Below are 18,245 nucleotides of genomic sequence, written 5' to 3'. Positions count from 1 at the left end.
GGAAGGTTTGTGCAGGTTCGTGAAACCCCATGAACCACAACGAGCCTCCATTTTCCTGGTTCATGCCGATCACTAGTGGTTATGTCATATAGGCCTGGTCAAGAGACTGGTTAGGCTGTAATTTGTTTCTATTTCTGCCAAGTCGCTACAGTAAGCATCTTGGTCCATCAGCATCCCAAGCTAACCTGTCACTCACTCACTCGGTTGTCCTGGGAAAGAAGTCTCTTTGCTGGCTGAACAACCAAGACCTTAGTTGCTGGAACAGCATATGTGGGGGGAGGGAGAGATGAGGCTTAGCACATCTTGGCACTGTTTTATGTCTAGATGGGAACAAGCAAGTTAGCAGTAACACTGGCTAGGATTTGGCCCAAAGCACTGGTAGCCATGGTAGGCTGCTTTTTAACAATAACCTGCACTTGGACCGTTGTCCAATTATGGACAATTGATGTTGATCAGTCTTTAAGAGAGCCAGTTAATCTGCATATTGGTGTCCCATGACCTTATGGGGGGCGCGCGGATATAATATATTTCATTATTTATATAAACTGCCTCAATAGCCTTTTTGTTGGCATCACAGTCCAAAAATATTTTAAACAAACAAAAAAGCAGCTGTAACTGTAGATCTGCAGCAAATGCTAACAATAAACAGATATTTTAGATGCTATTACATTTAAAATGTCTCCCTGCTCAGCCATTCAGAATCTGGCATCCAGATTGCCTTTTGATTATCTACCATGCCAACTTGTTAATGGATGCTGGACTAACACCTAGGTTTCCTTACCACTCTTGGATTGGTATTACAGTGCACATGTAGAGGCCGTGTAATCACATTTGGTTCATAATTGGCTCTTTCACTGGACTAAGCACTGGGCTTAGTAGCAACTGGCAGTACATGAAAGTTGACTTGTTTCTTAGTGATGCTGCCCGGTGTCTCCAAATCCCATTCTATCACAACATGGATTTTGTTTCCATTCACAATTGGCTTGAGAATGTGGATCTGGGTTGCATGCATGTCCATGTTTTAAAATGATTAAGCAGACACAAGCAAAGGAAGATATCTGAATGGCGTACAGAAGGGCAACAAATTTAGGGCTGCATATTCAGACACACCACATATAATTTAGGGAGATAATATTCCCTGTTTATAAGCAGACACAAGCAAAGGAAGATATCTGAATGTTAAGGAAATGGAGCCTGGGTAAAAGACCATAAGAAATAAAGGAAAACCTGTATTTCTATCAATGTAAGTACATTTGTAGATGATTTTCAAATTGGAAAAGATGGGATAAATAAAATGGGGGTATCTTTCCTCCACAATTTGACCAAACCATATGAAAAATGGTAGGTTGTGTGATGAATGTTCAAAAGTGTATTCAGCACAGGCATTTATGAAGCTTATCTGTGGATAAAAAGGGAAATAGGCAATGTAAATTGTAGAATATACCAATACATACCTCCATTATTACATGGAGTTAACAATAACTCAACATCATATTATAATGTAACACTAAAACTTTTCAATGTTATAAATATTTTATTAGAATAAAAAATGCATACAGATAACCATAGGATATACACACACATTTATAAGTTGAAGGAAAAATTGGTAAACTTTTCAATATGAAACAAAGTATTCCAGAAGATCTCATGGAGATAATAGAATTAGAACTTAAATTCAACAGGATGGTCATGAAAATGGCAGTACAGGAACATTTTAGAACTTTCTTGTAACAAGAATGGGAGATTCCCCCTCATTGTATGAATATGGAATATATGGAGAATGAAAGTGTGTTCCCACCCATTGGTAACTGGAAGCATCAGTAATTTGCCACATTAAAGAGCAAGTAGCCATTGATATTATTTTACTATGTACATTATATACAGATTTTACCCAAGTCATCTGGAAAAGAAGTGTTTTTTTATGATTTTTTAGATATGAATGTTGTAATAAAATATAGAGCAATATCTGATTTTTTATAGATCTGTTTTTCCCTAAGGGTTCACACCTGTTTGTTGCAGGTGTAAGAGCATGAGTGACCAGGTGCAATTAATATTAGGAAATGAAATTTATTTCTATAGGAATTAGAAGTATAGGAAATCAAAAGTACTAAGGATAAATGTTTCCTCAATTCAAAAAAAAATTCAAAACAATACTGCCATTTAAAAAAGCAGTTGCTTATAAATATGGAAATGTCAGTGGTCCTGTTAGCATCCAGAATAATTTTAAACAAAGGGGTGTAGAAATTGCAAAATCAAAATGGTCTAATGAAGATATGGCATACAGAAGGGCAACAAATTTAGGGCTGCATATTCAGACACACCACATATAATTTAGGGAGATAATATTCCCTGTTTATAAGGCTCTGGTGCACTGCACCTAAAAGTGTGATGCTCTATTCTTGGGCACTTTGTTTAAAAAAATCAGTAATAAATATGGGAAGCAAGGATGATATCAAAATATAAGGAACTAAAGGAAGTACAGTAGGTTATTAAAGAACGCAGGAGAAAGCATAACTAAAAATGAGCTAAGTCTATACCTTTTTATTATATGTTAAGAAAAATCAAAATTAAACTGCCTAAAGACTTTATCTGTCAAAGTTAGGATGCGATGGTAGCTGCATGGCTGATTAATGTTGGAAGAACCAATCTCCACATTTTAGCTGGAAGGTGAATAAAGCTGCTCAGTACTAAGGACCAGCAGATAATGTGTGTGATGCTCTTGCCTTGAGGATGCTGTCCAAAGCAGCTTCCTTGTAGTGAATGATCTGCTCCCTGACTGTAACATTTGCTGGTGGGAAATCCAGAATAATACACAGATTTCCAGGACAGTATTTCCAGTGTAATCCTGCACTGGGAGGCCTGGCTTGCAGTGCACCCAGGGGTGCCAATCCATCTCTAGTGACCCAAACAAGCGGTTTTACTTTCAAAGAGAAGCACTGGGACCCACAACAGTGGAAAGGCCAAGTGGGACACAGTATGCCTTTCCATGCTCTAATGTGAAAAACAAATGCTGGGCCTCCTGATACTCAAACTGTAGTGCTGTGCAGATACCTCTTGTTTCAAGTAAGGGATCAGAAGGAATCTTGCCAGTGCAGCATCTGGAGAAATCTTCCCACATTTACAATGGAACCAGGACTAAGAAACAGAGAGAAGAGCTGTTTTAAAAATGGAATGCCTTAAAGAAAATGAGCACAAGCAACAGGACATTTACGTAGATTGGACAAAAAGGCAGGGGAAGACGCCCTTGGTAGTGAAGCAAAGTTTTTAAGATCTTCAAATGAGGACACTAATCTATGTTTATGTAGATATATTTATCTAGATCCAGTTCTCGATTGTGACATTTTAAAGAAATAAATGCAGCTCTGAGTTATGCATCAGATTATGGTGAAATGTATATTTTAAAATCTTTGTGTGTTTTGGGATGACTTTGTTGCAATCTACTCAAAATAATTCCGTGTTGCTTGGGAAATGGAACTTGCTAAGCTTAATACAATGCTTATCCTCTTATTTTTGTCCTTTCTGAAATATGCAATGTGTAAACTCCTTTGGTTCATTACATTTTAAGGCATTTTACATTCCTTTTGAAGGAACTGTTTAATATGTGTATGATCTGTTGTTTGCTTTGTTTTTTAATAAACTGAAACATCAGAAGCCACAGAAAGTGTTTAAAATCAGAGTGGTAGAACCATGCATAACCATCGTTTTTGTTGTCTTTTTTTTAAAAAAGCACTTTTTAGAATAAATGATCCATTTGATCCTATCTGTGAAAATGTATCAACACAATGCTGATTTGAAAATTAAGAATGGTATTGTCGTCATAAAGCAAGAGAGACTGTTGATATTCCATACTGCTGCACTGGAACCCCTTGCATCCATACCTACAACAAATAAAACAACAACATATAGCTAGTTAGGAAGTACAAATATTCCCATTTCTGAAAATATCTCTCTCCACCCCCACGTATCCACAAACACATTTTCTTTTGATTGTCACTTCAGAGTCCCAATGAACCAGAACTTTTTGTTTGGGAAATGGTTCCTACTGCTCCCACCTGCTTATGGAGCCATCCTAAGCAAAGTTTCACTCTTTTCAGTCTATTGATCTCAATCAGCTAAGATGTATCTCTTGCTCAGGCTGGCACTCTAAATCTCACTGTACTGACTTGCCAACATTTCCTCCACATTTGCTCCCACACTATTCTGTGAATATGCATAGGTTTCTATCCATCTTCTTGTTCTCAGCTGTGTGTTTCCATACCACAAAGCACCATTTGGGTAAGGGTATCACTTGCAAGACTGGAAAACGTGCTCTTGGAAACAATTACATAGGCAGAAGCCTGTTCATGTCCCTAGATTATCATGGGAACCACTGCGCAGGAGAAGTGGCAGGAGCAGTGGCAGCCACTTTTGTTAGGAAATAAGTAAAGGGGATCTTGTGAAGTGTGCAGTACTTCAAAGCAGCTTATTTTACTGGGACAATGAACAAGTCTTCACTTGTTGCCTATAAGGACAATGTTCTTTTAAGTTCCAGGCATTTTTTACTGATGCCTTTGCATTTTACCTAAATGAAGTTATATCATCTAGTAATGTCTGTATTGCTCTTCATGTAGAAAGACAACTGGGAAGTGATATACTGTATATATTAATATTCATAAATATTAACCCAACTATCTCAAATTTTGAGAGAACCTAAAAAAGAACCTCTAAAAATTAAAATCTGATTTCTCTACATATAATGCTGTCTAATTTACATGGTAATTCACTAGTTCAATTGAATCAAATTTGTCATGCTCAGAAAGATGAAGAATGTTAATTGGTTTTCTTTTTATAGTATTTCTATAGAGTACACATGCACAGCTTCTGTCACTTTTTGAATTTATAAAATAATACTGTTCAGCAATATTCTTTTTTGTAGAGCTAAAGTACCTACAGTAACAGGATGCTTCTAAATTTTGGCAGTACATAGTCATTAGAGGCAGTGTATCTCTGGTTCTGGGGTGTTTATGTGAGTGGTTTGCTTGATTTTTGTAAAAAAAAAACACCCCAAAATAAAATTACACTGGGAGCACCATCCTAAGCAGAGTTATACCTTTCAGCTTGTTTAGTCTGTAGGCCAGACCAGATGTCAGTATCAGGTAAAGTGGCAAAATGTCTTTCTTTTTTCCTGAAAGGTGTATGTCTAGGTATTATGTTTTGATGTAATAGCCCATTTTGATTGGTTGCATAAACTTTTTATGACATCATCAAGATGGACAAAGCCAATTTCCCCTGCCTTTTCTAATTCAAGCTGTAACTCATGAAGCAGGTGACCAATTTCAAATTTTAAAGCTCTATTGGGAAACTAATAAATGCCCCTAACAAAAAACTAAGGCTAATAATGCTTCTATTCATTACCATTTTTTTGATACTAGGCATAAAAAGCATACATTGAAGAAGTCAATTTTCCACATTTTATAAGGTTTATGGCACATGCTGCTTTATCTAATGTAGATAGTCATCTATATTAGACAACTGCAGGTTTATTCTTTTGCCTTTCCAATGAGCCATCGCATGAAGAAATTCATTTTGACATGCCACAGTTAGGTACATGAGAATGAATTCATGTTTTATGCGATCTTCATCAGTGCCTGGACAGGCTCTCTCTGAACTACTTAAATTATTTTCTGCTGAAGTCCGCTATTTTCATTGAACCCCTCATTTGCGGCCCTCAAGAATTTCCCTGTCAAATTTTACCCAACAAATGTCTGCAGGCATGTCTCCTCCTTTGACTGGTCCTTGATTGGTTGTGCCTACCATGTCCATCACAGCCCAGCCATCACAACCACCTGATTTGAATCCTACATGACAGTTGCTGGGGATGCTGACATGATTGTGGCCTCAGAAACCAAGATAAACACTCCCCCCATCTGCCAGATGCTCCCTTTAGGGAGCAGGCTAGCGGTGCCACAGTAACACCCTTGGCTGGCCGCAGAAGTGCAGCCGGACTTTAAGATTGTACTGCCTGTTGTCATATGGTAATTCCCCCAAGTGCGAAAGGAATGTTTTAGCACAGGCAATCAACCCCCTGGCTTGGGAAGACTAATTCAGAAATGGCTGGCTTATTTGCTGATGGGGGTCACTTACAGTGCCATCCTAAAAACACTTTCCAGGGTGCAAACCCCACTGAACTACATGGGACTTTCTTCTGAGTAGACTTGCTTCCTGTTATTGTTTACCCTAAAGATCAGACACAGTGCTCTTCTTACTGTGCTATATGCAGACATAAGAAACCTCCATATAAAAATGTCTGGTAAACTTACTTGCTAGTTTAGGTATTTTGATCTGCTCGCTGCTAATACCATCTCCACCATCAGTCACTGCTTTCACTTCTATAATGTAGTCATCATTTAAAGGGAGCAGAAGCTCTGCAGATGTTATGTTGGTGATTAGAGTACTCAGCTGACTTTGACTGCCGGTCTTATACAAAACCTGCAATATAAAAATAAAATAAAATCAAACTCCAACTTTTATAGTATTATTTTAGCCACCATACTTTTAGTTTTATTTTCTAGGTGTACAAAAAATAAGATTCTTAAAATCGGGAGAGAGGTACACAAAAGATTATACTAGATATTTACAGAGGAAGTGAAAATACATAACATTAATCAAATCCTTTTATCCCTTCTTTAATCTAGAATGGCAAACTATATAAGCTTACAAATGAATAATATATTCTGTCGAGTTTCTCAGTAATGGGACTCTTCTATAAATTATTGCTCCATTTGGTACTTGTCATTACCTGGATCAGCTGTTTAAAGCATTAAGTAGGGAAACAGGGGTGTTAAAGCAAGTTTTTCTTTTTTTAAAATAAGGAATTATGGCCTATGCTGAAAAAAGTCTGTGTATACTAAGCAATTATTCTGCCATGCAACTAAACTGCATATTTCTTACTGCATTTTAAATATTTATGCAATTTATAAGATCATCTTGAGTTTTCACTGCAATAAACTTCACTTTGAGATACCATTATCTTAGATGTGGTTCTGGAAATAGCCCAAGGGGATTAAAAAAAATAAATACACTGTTTGGCCATGAATATGGACTCTGGCTGTTTAGATTTTTGTGTGAGCACCTTGATAGAGGAAGCTGTCTGGATACACAAAAAACAGGAAACCATGGGGGGGGGAATGAATACACCTTCCAGCAATCACCCTAAAGGGTATATAAAAAAGGGAGCTTAGACTCAAGACAGCTTACGCCCTGGAAATCTTGGGGTTTAAGATGCTACTGGATGTAAATCTTGTTCTCCTAAATGGATTCATTTCGCATCCTCTAAAAGCTCTGGTTTGTTTTCAGTTTATATTTCCCATATGATTCCATGGTAAATAAACCATTTGTTCAAATACATGGAATTATTGAGACTTTTGAAACTTAAAAAAAAATCAGCAGTAATCACTGGATGGAGACCAGTATAGAGCTTCAAACAAATGTCTGATGCCTTCTGTTAAGTGCAGAGACATATTATCACAGTATGTTCCATAAATTATATCACATGCATTCTGCTAAAACAGGAAAACAATGTGCAATGAACTTCCATCAGCCTTTATACTTTCTCCCCTAAGATATCTATGAGAAGGGTGACGGTATGGTTACCGGACAATTTACCTGATTACTGCAGGTGAAATCTGGCACCTTTTTGTTCAGTGCTAAATTTTACAATTGAGATGTTACAAAAAATGAGTGTGGGAGCAGGAGAAAACTGTCCTAAGCATTTATACAAAATGGATACTGCTAGCAAGACTATATGCTTGTGGTCATGCTTGCACTTACCTTGTAGCCAATTACTTCTGACTCATTTTCCATTGCGTGCACCTGCTCCCAATTCAAAACTACCCTGGAGTCAGTAACATTCCACACAATGTTTCCTGGAGGCTGGCTGGGTGCTTGAAATACATAATGAAAACATGATTTTAATTTACTTAGCATTAGAGATTTGTTATGCAGAAGCAAATAATAGTCCAGGTAATTGACTGTCATCACGTGCTGCATGTAAGAGCACTCACACAGAGCACCATCATTTGTACACTACAGTCATTTTCCAAAATACGGAGAGCTGTCAATATTATTTTACAAGTTGACACTGGGCCGCCCATTAAATATACCCAGGGAAATGTTAGCACAAAACCCCACCAATAAACCTTTTGCTGCATAAATACACTTTATTTGGAAAACTGGAAGCCTACTTTTCACCCAGTAATTGCAACCCACGGTGAGTAACAAAGATAACACAATCTGTATCAGCACAGACAAAAATAAATTGATACCATGAACATTTAAAACTAAAACCTGCCAGCAAAAAACAAAACAAAAGCAACACCCTCCTAAAACAATTGCAAAAATAAAAGCCAGTAGACAGTCAAATATCTGAGAGACAGTTGACAAACGACTGGATTTTACTTTTGCAGTGGGATGGTTTCCATTTTTTGCTTCTTTATCCCAGAACACATAGAATTTCCAAAATATCAAAAGGGCAACCTGATAGCATCCACACCTCATTGTACCCTCTGAAGTCAGTAGAGGCTGTAAGAGCATCATGACAGAAAGACCATCTATCATCCAGCCTGATGGAAACTTCTGGAGATCTTAGAAATCTGCACTGTGTTGTGTTATTTTGGTTAGTCTTAATAAAAGGTAGTACATGGCTTTCAAAAACAAGTAATGAACCCCCCCCCTGATGCTTTTGGATGCAGCTGAAAGTGTTCACAAAAGTAATGCATCCTTTTGGCTTTAGGTATTTAGGCATGGTGGTTCTATAACGAATCAATATATTCAAAATCTACAGCATAATTGTACTAGGAAGTGATCACAGGAGAAACCGCTAGGCTTTGGTGTTGGGAGCACTGATTTCAAATCTTGTTCATTATCTATATTGTGGTTTGTTATACAAAGTGATCTCCTGAGTAAATATGCATGTCAGTCCTGCAGTGAATACTCACACATACAAATTCAGAATCAATAATTTATAAATCACACTAACAATAGCCAATTCTAAGAACCAGGTAAGATTGTCATAAAGCAAGCATTAGAGAAATAAATCTCAGGAAAGGGGAAGACAATCATTCCTCTTTGTGGCATTTATCTAAATACCAGGAGTACAACCAAGCAATCTGAAATCCTCTTGATTCCAATGGGAGAGATTTAAGCACATGCTTAATTCTTCTACTGAAATCAATAGGACTTAAAAATTGCCAAACCTTAGCTGGATGATGTCCTAGGAAGTGCTTATCTGCTTACACAAATACAAGAATGAAGAGCTCAATTGATGTGACCCTTTTTTCTTGTTTGATAGAGCCAGCTGACTGTCCAAATCCCAATGACCTGAAATTACCTCTCCCTTCTTACCTTTGTTCCATAAATGAAACAAACAAAAAATGGGGGACAAGATAAATAAGACATCCCCTTGTGATTACTAAATCTTGCCAGCAAGGAAAAGTCTGAGAGCGCCTTTCCATTTCTATCTCCTTTCAGGCAGCATATAATCCACAGAACAATTTCAAAAACACTAAGGCACTGTTAATCAACCAATCTTACATACTGTATTGTGGGTGGAAGATTCCAGCCATCTGCTGAGAGAGAGAGAGACTGAAAGAGAGAGGCCTAAACTGCCTCAAAAGTTGCTAAAGCAGTGCATTTCAAGCTACTCTCTGGGCTTCTTACTTTATATGATGATCCTTTCAAAGTGACTCACTGCATAGCCTTTCAAGATTAAAAAGATATTTTTCAGTGAAGGGCAACAAACATGAAAAGATAACTCCATGTTTCTACAGTAGGTACTTCAGTGATGAAGAAAAAAAAACCCTGTACCATTGTCCTTGACTTACTTTAACCTCTCCAAGCAAAATATGGAGTTTTCAACCTTAAATTAGGATTATAATTAAGACGACAAAGGTCACCGAAAATGATTTTGCTTTTTCAATTACTACAGAATAGTAACATTATTACATAAGTGCCTGTGTTCAGCTGCAGGGGTCATTACAATAACCAGCTTCTCCTTGCTTAATTTCTAGGATCCTCTTCACCAGTTTCCAAATCTATATTGAAATTTACATTTTCATCTCCCCATATCACATCACAAAGTTGCAATTAAGAGACAGGCTCTATTATTACAAGCCCACTGTGAGATAATAGACTATGATGAGAATTATGAAACTCATGCTGAATTTGAGAATATTAGAATTGAAACTGGATTGGTTGTCCATTCCCCTAAAGAGTTCTAATTAGGTTAAATTCTTGATGTCATGGCAAAGTAAAAATTAGTGATATATCCAGGGGAGTACATATGTAATTCGTCTGATACGCTATTATCTTGCACTGTGCTCAACCTCAGATAGCTAAAAGTAAAAGCTAATTTTAAAAGACATGTTTAATGAAGTATCAGTTCCCATGTTTCCCGATCCTTGGCTGCAATGCCCATTGCGTGGGAAGATTATTAACTTTGGTGAGATCATCAGCCGTCACAAATTCCAGCCATTCTGTGAATAATATGAAGGGGTGGGTGTGTTAAATGGCTACATTTGGCTGATGTCATCATTAGCTGAGAAGATTCCAAGGCACCATTGTTGGTGAAATATTTCAGATGGCTGAAATATGAATTCAACTGTCCAAAATGTCACTTCAAACCCTATTCAAGAAACCAAATAAATAATTTGTACATTTGAACTGCATATGAGCTACAGTTGGGGATGGTCACGGCTGAAACAGTATGCTGTATCAATGGCTTTATGGTCCTTTCCAGCAACTTTACTATCTCATATTTTCTTTTTCTTTTCTGTAAGAGAGTAATAAGTATGACTAACTTACAGCAACACTACGAAGATGAATAAAATAAAGATAAATAATAATTTGGGAGACATTTGCAGGTGACACCAAGCCTACCAAAAATGAAGTAATGGAGTGCCAGGTGTACGTTAAGTTGGTTTATGAGGCACTGAAAATTTGAAAACGCTGTTTCTTTAGGCCCTTTCTTTCCTGCGTCCTGCTTTGAAACTTAACTGAAGGGCCTCTGTTTAAATGCACTGTCAAGTTCAAATAGAACAACTACTAATTTGTGACTGCTCCATAATTTTGAATGTCCTTCCTCTGGAAGCCCAGCAAAGCCATAGCCTTGGAGTTCTCTGGGAGTCCATTAAATCATATGGACCTGGTTTTGGTATCAGGCTGCTTTCATAGGGAGTTCTCCCCAACTATGACAAGCCCTATCAAAAAGAATTGCTTATTTTCACACTGGCCAACTATATGTGTCTCTGTGTATGGGATGTACACAATTGATCATGTAATTAGTCTCACATAAGACTAATTGCACAATATTAATGCTAAACAATAATAGTATTCATCAGTTGTTATTATTTTATCTTGTTTCTAACAAAGTGACTGGATTTGTTCCAAGCCTGTAGGATAAGAATAGGAAGCAACTTCAAATGTCTCATATTCAGAGAGTATTGGTAGCCGACGTAGAATTTACCAACCAAGCTGGAATCACTGTGAAAGTAAAATAAACAATGGGCCTAATAGTTCACTTCCTGATTATATAAATTATACTGTCTTTGCAGCATACAGAAAAAGAGATAAAAGGTCTTTTATTGAAAGGTCCTTGGTTGGGAAGCGCATACAAGCATCCAAAGCCTGTATACGTTTCACAACATTTTCAGCTAGGTTATTAAAAATGCTTCTTTTCACTACAAGTAGGCCCATCAATTCATTTTCCCTCTTACCTTTAACTATGCCAGCTAAAGAGAGCCAGTATGGTGTAGTGGTTAAAAGCGGCGGCCTCTAATCTGGATAACCAGGTTTGATTCCCCGGTCCTCCACATGAAGCCTGCTGGGTGCCATTGGGCCAGTCACAGTTCTCTCAGAACTCTCTCAGTCCCATCTACCTCACAAGGTGACTGTTGTGGGGAGAGGAAGTGAAGGCCATTGTAAGCCACTTTGAGAGGTAGAGAAAAGTGGGGTATAAAAACCAACTCTTCCTCTTCTCTTTTTAAAGGTACTTACGTGTCTTTTTTGTGGTGGCATTGACAGTGGCACTAAAAGGGCCTGCTCCTGCACTGTTGTACGCTCGAACAGCTGCGTAGTACACCAAGTTGCTCTTCAAGCCTGTTATTCTTGCCAGTGTCTCGGTTCCCGTGGATTTTACTCTGTTGGATGACTGTTCTTTTCCACCATTATTCCAATATCTTATCTAGTGGATGCAAAAGCATAGGCTACTTGAAACATGTTCTTGACATTACTGCTCTCTAACAGCTACCCTTCCATCACCTATTGCTCATTTTCAAAGGGGAGAATTAAGTTTTATTTTCAGTCTGTTATGGATAACAGCACTGAAGGTGGGAAAAAGCTTCCTTTTGTTTAAAACCTAAAGAAGTAGTTCTGTTTTATTTGATCTGCAGAAGCTGCAGTCACTCAACAGCTCTCTACCAGCCTCTCTTCTATTTTTATTATATATTGAAAATGCTGGCATCAAATTTTGCGCCTCACTTGCTTTTGTAGTCAGCTTAAATATCACTTTACAGGTTCGTGTGTGTGTGTGCGTGTGAACATACTGCAATACAATTTTACTGCCTTCCTTCTAAGCAGAATTAACAGAACTAGGTGTGTATAAATGCAACCGGACTTGCATTAATATAGATTGCCGCATGTGCTTATCTCTGCTAGAGCAGTGGCAGGAGGTGCAGCAGATACCAAACAGGCATGCACAGATAGCAACAGCAGCAACACCCAACTGCCAGCTGATTTTCATTCTCAGTGCAGTTTTAGTGAGTTTGCTGTAATTGATCTGGTGGAATGCCAGCAAATAAGGCAAGGCTCAAGTTGTGTTAAAAAATCTGTGAATATTTACATTTGGCTTTTATGCTCCCCCCAAGACCAGATTATTTGTGACTATACCATGTGTTCATCTAGGTTCAGGAGCAGAAAACTGCTTTTCCGGCTCTGAACAGCAGGCCTTTTAGCCAACTTCCCCTCCAAAAATTTTGGGAGGGGGGAAGAGAAAATGAAGATCACCAGATGTTTCAATGACTCATTTTCCTACCAAGAAGCAAGGATGGAACAGCTGATCTTAACACTAAGCTATGGCTTCCCACCTGCAAATTAATGATTTGAAAGTGTTTTTTGTTAAAAAAAGAAAAGAAAAGAAAAGAAAAGAAAAAATACAGCCATCACATTCATGTAACACATTAAAAAAAATAACAACACATTTTAACATGATTTTATTTTTACCTCGTAGCCCAGCAATCTCCCACTACTCATTTTCCAAGGAATGGGATTCCAGGAGACCTCAATTACAGAAGATGAGAGGCTGTTTGCAGACACACCGGAAGGTGCTACAGTTGGTTCTGTGTTAGGGAACAAAAGAGAAAATGGAGCACTCAAAAATAAAGGGGGGGGGGGAAACAACACCATACCTCATTCAGTTTGCTAGCTAATTAAGATGGCTTCACTGATGCTAGCTAAGCAAATATTTATGCCACTTATTTTTAGGGGAAATGACTTAATGAACTCATGATTTAATAACTCACCCTCTTCGGCAGAGAACACCGTGGTCACTGGGCTAAATGGTCCTTCTCCTTTATTATTGTATACGCCAACCTTGACTTGATATGGTGAGAATGGCAAGATGCTTTCATTTCTAAAGACATATCTTGGTGTGTCAGGTGATGTAACAACTGTCTGTATCCAGGTTGTAATGCCAAGGGGTCGAAAAGCAACAACATAACCAAATCCTTCGCCATTTTGTAATTCTTCAGGGACAGGCTACAGAAAAAAAAGTCAGTGAATGAATAAAATACAGGAATAGAACATTAACTCATACAAACAAAAAAAGAAACCAACCCAACAATGACAGAATTCTTTGAGGATATAGAACAAAATCTGTCCATGTACTTTTAGGAAGCGTTTTGAATATTGATGGCTAAACTGTATAAGGAAAGCAACAAAATGGAGAACACAACACACCAAATGCATTGATTCATCATTATCTTTATTATAGAGTCACAAACCTTTCTGTAATGCAGCCATTAAAACAAATTATAGTACTTGTACATGTTTTGTTAACAGAGTATTTTTCAGCATCCAAGATACCTCTCAACAGCTACATAAAAGAGCCGCTCTTTCAGTAACATCTACATTTTCCCCAGATAAAGAAAAAGGTAACTAGCTTACCTTGCTCTTCCACTGAATGGCCTTGTACCTTGGCCAAGAATGGAACAATTGTTTCATCTCCAACTCTTTTATAGTCATTACAAAATAACAACATATGGGCAAAGTCTCTATCAGCCCTGCAACCCCCAGAACACAACTGAACACTTGAAAGGTTTTCCTCCTAACAACCTATAACAATGTCACTTATGAGTCTCACACAGAATACATGAAGGCTGCAGTCCTAAATGTCCTTGCTCGTGCATAAATCCTACTGAAGTCTTGAGCAAATGTATAGGGCTATAGAAGAATGAAACAGTATTTCCTTGGGCAGCAGGGGATATAATAATTGCGATCTGCTATTATGCAGGGCTTTATGCAATGAACTACAGTCTCAACAGGTTTGCCCCACAAGCCTCTGCCTAAACCTCTTATATCACCATTTTTCTACCTGAGTCAACTTCCATAGGATACCAATAGTCTGGACTGCATCTATGCCCGTCTTCTCTGCTCACAGAAAAGCCTCTTGCATAGCATTTCTGTGCTATACTATGGCTACGTCCTTAGAGCAGGAAGAGCAGAGTAGCTTGCTGCTGTTGGCCAGCTCCCAAAGTACAGCAGAAGCCTGAGTACTTCGTTATCATTGTCAACCATTTATTAAGAGGCAATTATTAATTAAGTGCTATGCAGAATATAAAACAGATCTAGTCCCTATCCAATTAAGGAACACAAAGGCCTAATAATACCCTACGCAGGAAACTAGCATTGTAATCTAATAAACACATGTGCACAGAATGGGAGGGATGACATAATGGGAAACAGAAAAGGGTGGGAGAAGATAACATCCATTACATCAAGCCAAGAGATGTCTTGTTTGAAAAGATTTGAAAGATGGAAAGGAGGCAGCCTGATGGATGACACAAGAGAGATTATTACACACACAAGAAGAACAGAAAAAAGCACAAAGGTGGGAATAAGAGAGAAAGAAACTATAAGGGGAAGAAAGAAAGAAGCTGAATGAAGAGTTAAACCAAGGGGACTAGTGTGAATGAGGGAAGAAACCTAGCCAGAGTAGAATTATAATAAGCTAAAGGAGCCTCTGGTTCACACACTGGATTCTTAATGAGACACTACATATACTGAGTAATCCTATATGCCCAATATGGCCACTACAAACGAAGGGCTTAGCATGGGTGGATACTAGTGTGCAGGCAAATAAACCCAGGGTACTAGCATGTCATGCTTCTGTATCAACAGGTATGTGGATGCCTTTCCATGAGCATAAACAAAGCCATGGCAAGCCATTTTACACTTTTGTCAGGAAATCTGTCACATAGACTGTCCCTCATGCACATGTTACTCCTGCTCATAGTGTCTCAGTCTGGATAACAGGTGTGCAAGAATGTACTTGCGGGGGGGGGGAGACAGTAACCTCACTGAAAAACCCAGACTAAAGAAAGTCTGGAATATAATCAGCTGGAGAGGAGGAGAGAGACTAACCTCCATGATTTTAAATATCCAAGCAGCTGCTTTATTATTTATATTGAATCTGCTGGAGTTAAAAAAGTCTCAAATATGCTTAACTAAGTCAATATACCTACTTCTCAACATGGCGCCATCTGTGGGTTCTTAAATCCAGAGACTGGGGCCATGGACAGACAAGGCAGCTCTTTCTATAAACCTGAGAAGAACCTCAGGTTTGTAGAAAAATCTGGAATTTAAAACAAAACAAACAACAACAAAAACATGGGCAGATTTAAACCCTCCACAATGACAGAAGCAGATTTTAAAGACATATATGTCCTCAATGGCCATTGCTTATAACAAAACTGGCAGCCTTTAAGCCTCGATTACTGTTAGGGAGAGAGAAGGGGCAGGGCCCTTTCTGGGGCTGTTTTGGCCTTTGAGAGAGGATGAATCAGGGCCAGGCCTGGCAGCAACCACCAGGTGTCTTGCTACCACATGACTTGCTACTGTTCAACGGCAGCCACCCCACAAAAGTCAGTATGGTGAAGTGGTTACAGTTTTAGATTATGAATCTCCACTATGTCATTGAAGCTCATTGGGTGACCTTCGGCCAGTCACACATTCTCAGCTTAATCTACCTCACAGGGTATAAATGAAGCAAACAAATAAAAAAATATAGATGGAGAGTGGGGACAGATAAAAGGTTAAATTGGAGAGAGTGGAGAGAAGGAAGCAGGAAAAACTGAGGATATGGGGGTTGCCAGAAATAGGGAAATAGTTTTGGGAAGGGGATACAGGGGAAAGTGAGGTACCCCCTGCAACTGGGCGAGCCTTAGGCAACTGGCACCATGCCATTTAGTCAAGAGTTTCTCTGGGGAGAGGCTGCCAGGGGGAAGGAAGGGGGACAGATAAAGTCAGGTTGACTGGTGGCATGAGGAGGAGAGAAGCAAGCAGAAAAAAGGGAGAGGATGTAAGGGAAAGGAAAAGATGTGTGTGCGTGCACGCATGTGGGGAAAATGAGATGCCACCTAAAGGTCCTGCAGGTCTTTACTTGTATTATTCTAATAATAGTCTGAACTCAGTAAAGAACTAAAGTAGTAAGAGGCCAGGAAAAGCATATGTATTGGGCTACAAAATAATTCAGTCACAAGTACCATGTAAATGAAACTTAATGTTGCTCAGACAGGCTATCTTATAAAAAAGTTCTCATGAAAAACAGTGAACCTTTGAGTATTAAATCCCATGAAACCTACTTACATCCCATGTAATGACCAACTCAGATCTGCTGCCACCTCCGCCACTTACTTCAGATGGTGGTGTTTCAGGAACTGTGAAGATACATAGCTGTACAATTCTTACATATAGCAGAGCATATAATAATTCAGTGATTCCCAGAAATTTAGCTAAACAGATGAAAGAGTCATTCCCATATAATAGCATGCAATATCAGTGATTTGGCATGGTTTTAGATCAAGTATATTTTTTACCCTTGGCATGATTTCAAGGGAAGAAGGACACTGACTCAGCTTACATTGAGGATATCTATGGATCAAAAATGCCCCCCTCGCCCCCCCTGGAAATCCTCCATGTGATCTAACCCAGCACCTACTCTAAAACTACTGGATTTTTGCACAGGTATTTTTTTAATGCTTGCTGAAAGTATATCTGCCTCAGAGGTGTTCACAGTTCCAACCCATTTAAACTGTTTCCCTATGGATTCTTCTGTCCTGCTCAATAGGCTGACTGAATCTTCTGCGGGCCGCATGAGCCCAAATTAATGTGTCCTGTTTTCTATAGGATTCCAGGCAACTGAATGGACAACCCGTAAAAGCAAAATTACAATATTTGATCATGAGCCTTTGCTTTGATATTCCTCATTAATCATGATTAATAATGCTCTTAAAGTTCAGTTATTTGCTACTCTTTAGTTGCTGGACAGAAGAGCACCATTCTTTGGCCAGCCCCTTCAAAGTGAACAGCATGCTTTGTGTGTTAGCAATCACTTTGTAGGCTGATGACTGGCAGACGGGTGCTCAGTCTGCCATAGATGCTTGACAGTGCTGATGTTTGTGTTACACATGCTCAGTAACTGACAGCCACGATCAATTAAGGTAGATTCTGAATTTGTATTTGAGGGGAATTATGCCATTCTGCATCAATGCTTTAATGATAAACATTACCAAATTCTGAAAAGGGGGAGGGGGAGGGGACCTCTTACAACCTGCACATGCACTGTGAAAACAATGTAGTAGTCAACTTGTCAAACTACACAGTCGTCGGATTTTTGAAGAACAATCGTTAAACAATTTCCTTCTGAGTGCTCTTGTTCAATAATCACATAGACCTACTTTATCCTCTGCATGCTTTACTAAACTATATATAAACATCTGTTTTGACTATTGCAAGGAATACTCTGATCTTCACTAGTATTCACATTTCTTTGTGTTTCCAAAACATCAGTGACAGAGCTGCAATTCTGTAGGGAACAATTTTCTTGTCAGTGTGTTTCCCCTTAAAGTATTCTAGAGTTGAACATCAAACACCACTATTTAGTGACCTTCGCAAGTAATCTCCAACCTGTGGTGACTGAAATTGGTTTTCCTTAT

General features: G+C 38.6%; 1 protein-coding gene across 1 annotated transcript in view; it reads right to left on the bottom strand.

The window, feature by feature from the left end:
• Positions 1-859: 859 nt before the first annotated feature.
• Positions 860-18,245, bottom strand: part of CNTN3 (contactin 3) — a 174,260-nt gene continuing 156,874 nt past the window's right edge. The window contains exons 14-22 of the mRNA XM_015410913.1: positions 16,897-16,967; positions 13,554-13,788; positions 13,255-13,370; positions 12,031-12,217; positions 7,810-7,922; positions 6,300-6,468; positions 3,797-3,878; positions 1,558-1,579; positions 860-997 (exon numbers count right to left, since the gene is read on the bottom strand). Coding sequence (XP_015266399.1) covers positions 860-997; positions 1,558-1,579; positions 3,797-3,878; positions 6,300-6,468; positions 7,810-7,922; positions 12,031-12,217; positions 13,255-13,370; positions 13,554-13,788; positions 16,897-16,967 — 1,133 coding nt within the window. The remainder of the gene's footprint in view (positions 998-1,557; positions 1,580-3,796; positions 3,879-6,299; positions 6,469-7,809; positions 7,923-12,030; positions 12,218-13,254; positions 13,371-13,553; positions 13,789-16,896; positions 16,968-18,245) is intronic.

Source organism: Gekko japonicus, unplaced genomic scaffold, assembly GCF_001447785.1.
Source record: "Gekko japonicus isolate JY-2015 unplaced genomic scaffold, Gekko_japonicus_V1.1 scaffold164, whole genome shotgun sequence".
NCBI lineage: Eukaryota > Metazoa > Chordata > Lepidosauria > Squamata > Gekkonidae > Gekko > Gekko japonicus.
This window is presented reverse-complemented; position numbering and strand designations above follow the sequence as displayed.